This window comes from Zonotrichia leucophrys, chromosome 1 (genome assembly GCF_028769735.1).
Source record: "Zonotrichia leucophrys gambelii isolate GWCS_2022_RI chromosome 1, RI_Zleu_2.0, whole genome shotgun sequence".
NCBI classification, from domain to species: Eukaryota; Metazoa; Chordata; class Aves; order Passeriformes; family Passerellidae; genus Zonotrichia; species Zonotrichia leucophrys.
Window position 1 is genome coordinate 19769806 of NC_088169.1, and position 6367 is coordinate 19776172.

Genomic DNA, 6367 nt, shown 5'->3' on the forward strand with positions numbered 1-6367 from the left:
AACCTGCACACTTTGATTTTTCTTAAATCAAAGCATCAATTCTCAAAGTTTGCATTCCACCTTCTTCAGTAATTAGTACAAGAGGAGAAAAAAAGTAACACTTTGGGCTCATTCTCTATTTTGTTTTTGCTTTCTCAAAAATTTCTGGAGACAATGTTGCTTCTGGTATAGAGAACTTACACATTTAACAGAGTTGCGTCATCATTCACTGGCCACTTGACAAGTTTGCAACAGTTCATAATGTAAGGAGTGGTTTTAATAAGTCTCTAAACTGCTGAAGTCACTATGACATACAACATTACTAGCATCACAAACATTAAAGCATATGTCTCTATTATGTGTGTCAGCTTACAAAACAAGACAAATAATAAAATATATGGTAACGTTCCTGTATTAATGTGACTAGGCAAATGTGCCATTAAATGTAATGCAGTCCTCAAGGAAAGAGGCTGAAATGAATTATTGGTTATTTGAATTATCATCCAGTATAATAAAATCCTTTTTGGAATTAAATTACCTCCTTTGAACATGAAAAGGATAATCATAGGCTTTCTTACTGAATCTTTTGTAAATACTGAAAATAACTTACAAGCTACAATATTGTCATTTCAAAGAGTACTCATAAAAATTGTTCCAAAAATCATATGCAAAACAGCATCAGTAAGTTAATCACACTTTCAATTGTCTCTCCATTAACATAGAGTTTTTTTAAACTTCACAGGAAAATAAAGGCTTGGCAAGGAAAATCACAGAGAAGAAAGGTGCTATTCTGATAAAGACAAAGAAACATCCCAAAATATTCTTCAATTAATTAAAAATTTTTAAAAAACAAAACCAAAAAATCACCTCAAAAAAACCCCAAAAACACAAACAACGGACAGGCTAATTTTGGAACTTTAAATCTAAAAACATACATCTGCTTGGCTGCATAAAAATAATTAAATCATGAAGTCAAGCAACCTGATTCCCTAAAAAAAAAACAAACAACCAAACAAAAAGAAAACCAAAACAAACAAACAAAACACAACAGAGTTTAGTAGTCAGAAGAACAGGCACAGCTTCTAGTCTGTTACATTTTAAGGCAGATCTAGGGGAGAACCTTTCACACCATTCTGGCAGGACTAACGTCAGTATCTGGAGAGAACAAAACTGAGCACAGGGCTACAAAGACTGGAAAGGGAGAGAACAAATCAAGGCTCCACATCCCTTTAGGCTTCTTTCACTTTTATCAGCAGCAAGAACCCAAAAGTTCAAACATCTGTGTAAGTACCAAGTCAGTCTACCTGAGCAGAGATAGCCAGCTATGGAAGGATAAACACAAAAGATAAGAATGTGAGATTTATCCACCCCAATGAAAAAGGACTTGGTAAAAAGTTCCTTCTCAGTTAGAAAGCCAGCCTCAGGTTTAGCATAATCACAGCAAGAAAATATATTTGACTGTTCTGTGAATAGAAGAGCTTGCAGGGTTAAGGGATTTTTTTTTTTTGTCACTGTTTTAAAGCCAATTCTAAGGGCCTGGCTAACAAGGATATGACTATTCACATCCCATTTTAATGGAATAAATTTAAACTCAAGGATAATGGATGGCAATGCTAAATTTGAGCAGAAAAGTAAAGATCCATGTAGGACAAATTTACATACCCCATGTGACAAACTGGCATGGCTGTTAAGGGCAGGTCCAAAACCTTCCTGGTATCCCCCTGTTTGTTACAAGGGTTTAACTCACCATTAGTTATACTTTTAATGGCTATAATAAGGTCTTGATTTCTACTTTCTTACCACATACTGCAGGCGTACATGGAGATTTTCTTTCTGGTGACAAATTACTCCTGAGCTCAGAACTTCTCCCACAAATGTAACTGTGTGACAGAGATGCCCACCGTACCCTCAGCAGTACTGCCACAGCTTAGAACCTGACAGCCACTCATGCAGACAGCCATGTCATTTTCTCCCTAGTGTTATCTGGCAAAGATAACAGGGGGTAGATAAACAAAGATAACCCCTACAAACAGGGGCACAGGAGCTTTGTATCCCAGCTCTGGAGGGTCACTGCCTCACTCAGTCACATTCAGGTGACATCCAGACAAGCATCTTTCCATATCAAAGTTATAATTCCTGCTGTGAAAGCTCTGAAATAGAACTGACCTCAACAGACATCACAAAAACAGTCATTCCCAATAAAAAAATCCAACTAAAAATATATTCTATGAATACAGGCTTAAATTCTCAATAACTTCCATCCACTATTCCGACCTATTGTTTCATAGTTCACCTGTCCAGTATTGACTAGAAACTTGACGCTGTGCCCTTTTCTTAGATTTACCTTGATCTGAAAAGAGTTCCATGTCCAGAACAGCAGCACCATCCCTCCTCCACTGCCTATACCTAGCTCAAGAATCACCACTCCCACTGTGAGTCTACCAGGCACGACAGACTTCTGAACCAACCTCAAGTGTATGCTCTGCACCTCACCTATGGCTCTAATCCTCCATCCCAAATTACAGATGCTACAACACCATCCATGCTTATGCTGCCCACAGTACAAAAATATTCACCTGCACTAATCCTCCATCCCAAATTACACATACCACACCTCTGGCACAAATCCTCCACCCCAAATTATAGATGCTACCACACCATCCCTGCTTATGCTGCCCACAGTACAGAAACATTCACTTGCCTTGTACAGCCCCACATCAGGGCATTCATCCATTGAACAACACTTGTCAGTCATTCTCTACACTTGGACATTCATCACAATAAAATGTGGTTGTTTGTTTGTGTTTTTTTTCTCCAGAGAATGACACTGTAAGATTTATACCAAAACATTTACTGCAGACCATTACCAGATTGGTGAATTTCCAAAACGGAATGGGGAAGAGGCTATGTCAGTGTGATCACTATTCTTGCTTGGTATTTTTTATTTCGGTGTCTGATGGGTATCTCCAAACTTTCAACAGAAACTTTATCATGAAGGATGTGCATGTTTATGCATAGTACACAGTGTGACAGACCTACAAAGTCAAGGAAAGTGCAAGATTACCAGAGATCACATTTTTCATAAAACCAGTCTGGCATTCTCTGTCATTTCTGCACATAATCCTTTTCCAGATTATGTCCATATTTTCCACTTACCCAGCAAGTATGGACAATTGTTGAAGCCATTGTAGAAGCAGAGTCTCTAAAAGACCCTAAACACAAAGGTATCACATAAAAAACCCTCACAGATAATCAAAATATAAAAAATTATGTATGCTATGTAAAATTTTATATCCAGTAGCCACCTTCTAGGACTTTAAGCCCTATCTAAAGCTTATTCCAGATAAAAAAATTTTATATGTTAATTCATTAAGACAAGATTTAAATTCTTACCAGACCCATTAAAATCAAATAATGACTTTAGGAAGCATCCCTTCCAGTAGTCATGTATAACAGACCTTAAGTGTGCCACAGCCTGTAAAATCAAGGCTGCAGACTAAAATTGTAGTAAAAGACCTGCAACTTAAAATGAGGAGATCTGAATGCAGAACAAAATAAAATTTAAAAGAAGTTCAGCACCAGTCATGTTCAAAACAACTTTCTGTAGATAATCTGTCTGTAAGATCACACTCTCAGTTAAATATTTTCTTCTGGAAAAGGCCTTTCTTCCAGCAGCAAACAACCAGTAGTTTTGGGCAAACTAGTTTTCCAACCCAAATGCACAAAGGGACTAAACCTGTGGTTTACACTGGAAGTGTCTTCTTCGTGAAGCTCTCTTAAAACTGGAATAGACACCTGGCTGTAACCTAGGTAACAGCAAGTAAAGTCAAGTCCTGTGTAAACTATTATGTCTTTTAACAACCGGAAAATTAGAAATAAAAAGTATAGCTCAGTACAGAAAGCATGTACTGCAATCTACAAGATAAACACAGTCTGTAAGTACTTCATATCCTTAAATGAAGCAGAGGCAGATACAAGCTTTAAAACCTGCAATTTCATTTCAGAAGGAACCTTCAGGTTCTTCTGAAGAATTTCTCTGATCTGTCTTTACTTAAATGCAAATCTTAGCTCTGTCTTCAAGTATGCAGAAAGCTACAGATTTTGTACGCACCAAGAAAGACCCAAGCTTACAATATATATATCTAAAAATTGCCATACACCTGACACAATGAAATTTTTGAATGACACATCCCTTTCTCTGCCTTTGATTCTAGACCAAGTGCGACGTGAAGACCTGGGACTTTTTCTAAAACATCATTTCAAAAAAAAAAAAAATTGAGAAGGTCACACAATTCAGTTACCTGGAAATAAATACCATACAACATGACCTATTCCTTATCTACGTGAGCATATTTTCCCTCTCCTCAAAGTTTCTGCTGTAGTTCCTGCTGCTGCAGCTCTAGCGGTATCAGCCAGTAACACCACCCAAGGCAAGCCGAGGGGGCTGCTTGTATTGTCACTGTCACATGGTGTAAAATTGCTGGGAGCAGGATGAGACAATGATGTGCTTGAATGACAGCAGCTGTTCTGTGCTGGCATGCCACAAGCAGAGCTGTAATCACAGCCAGGTGCAATGGTGGGAATTTTGGGGGATAAAGGCTGTGCCTGCACCTGTGGCACTCTGTAACTTCTAGCCGTGCAATATTTGTTCTTTACAGACCATCTGTCATTTTGACAAGCTCCCTACCTGACCATCATGGGAGTAGCCACCTTTTTTATTTCCTTACCAAGGCCTTTCTCCCTTTTGTACACCGTCCAATTTCTGCCTCATACGTGCCTCATAAACAGAAAGGGATATGGTAACTATGGTGTAGGAACCAGTGAATCATAAGAATTTGAAACACTCCTAGTTACAGTGATCAAAGCGAAATCCTTTAGGAAGATTATCCACACCAGAATCCTGAGAAATAAATGTGACTCAAGTACTTTCATACTGCATCTTTGAGATAAAGCACAATCCCCGGTGTAGCTGCGAAGGGCTACCTCCAGTTAGGCTGAACTACGGTGGGAACATTGTAACAGGGTCTGCTGTGCCTCTTGATCTATCTATGCAGCTCCAGGCCTGGCAACCGGCTGCGAACGCAATAGTCCACAGCCTCAGACCGCAACTCTGAGGCCATTCAAGAGAAGGTTTATTCGGAAAACAAAGAAATAGAGAAAAACAATACAAATCAACCACATATTTAAACAACGAGGAGTACGAGCCTTACAAGCAAGGGATGAGACTCCAAATCCACTCCTGCGCCCATCTCTGTGTGAAACGGCGGAGGGGCAGCGCTCACAAACGATGCGAGTGGCGGCGATTTCGCCACTTCTCCAAAAATGCGGCTCCCGGGGGAGCCGGTGTGCCCGCGGTGCGGCGGGAGCGGAGCGGAGCGGAGGGCAGGGACCCTTCCCGGCGGCGCGGCCCGGCCAGGCGCTGCTCGCTCTCGGAACTTCGCCCCCGCTCCCGCGGATGACCGACACCCGCACCGCGGCCACCACCCCCAACACCAACACACCCCTCAGCACCGCCACCGCGCCCGGCCCCGGCTCTGCCGCCGCTTTGGCATTTCCAGAGGCACTCCGGCCGCCCATTCCGGCCGGCGTCTCAAGGAGGGCAGCGCTCTCGCCCAACTGCGGCCGCAGTTCATTGTCCCTTCACACGGGAGAGGGGGATAGATGACCCATCCCGCGCAGGGACATGGGCACGGCCCGGGCAGATACCACGGACAGCGAGCCCCCACCGCCCCACCCCGACACGCCGAGCCCCGCTGCCAGAGAAGTTGGGAGCGGCTTGGGCGCTCCCCACGCCGGGCAGCCCCCGGCAGCCCTCATCCCTGCCTGCCCCCGCAGGGCACGGGCAGCGCCCGCAGCCGCGGGACGCCCGCGGTTCGCGGAGCAGCGGCGGTGGCGGCAGACACCTACCCGGAGAGCTTCCCAATCTTCACAAAGCTAAACACATCCATCCATGCGGCCGGCTAGCTCTGCCCGTCACACTCACTCACTCCAGCAGCAGCGGCGGCGGCGGCAGCAGCTCCATGTCGGGAGAAGGTTGCGTCCAGCGGCAGCAACAGCCCTTGCAAAAGAGCAGGAGCCGGTGGAGACAGCAGCTGCTACCCCCCTCCGGCGGGGAGCTGGGCGTGCAGCATCTCGCAGGACCGGCGCTCATCTGCGCGCAGCCCTGCCCCCGCTCCCCCCGCCCCGCTCCGCTCCCCGCCTGCCGAGCGCTCTCCCGGGCTGAGTCCGGAGCGGAGCGGAGCGGGGTGCCCGGCGGGAGCGCTGCCCGCAGCCTGCGCTCCGCCAGCCGGAGGGAGAGGCGGCCGCGCTCCGCCGCCGCTCCGCAGTGCCCGCAGGAGGGAGGCGGCGGGGCGCTGAGGAGGGCGCAGGGTGTACCGGGGTGTCTGTC

General features: G+C 44.9%; 1 protein-coding gene across 3 annotated transcripts in view; it reads right to left on the bottom strand.

Moving 5' to 3' along the window:
* The window catches only part of FRMPD4 (FERM and PDZ domain containing 4), a 290259-nt gene extending 284194 nt beyond the window's left edge, over positions 1-6065 (bottom strand). Inside the window, exon 1 of one of the 3 annotated variants that reach the window (XM_064708459.1) lies at positions 5887-6065. In XM_064708459.1, coding sequence (XP_064564529.1) covers positions 5887-5927 — 41 coding nt within the window. In that variant the 5' untranslated portion in view covers positions 5928-6065. The remainder of the gene's footprint in view (positions 1-5886) is intronic. The other 2 variants (XM_064708469.1, XM_064708478.1) reach the window with 2 other exon arrangements.
* Positions 6066-6367: the final 302 nt, after the last annotated feature.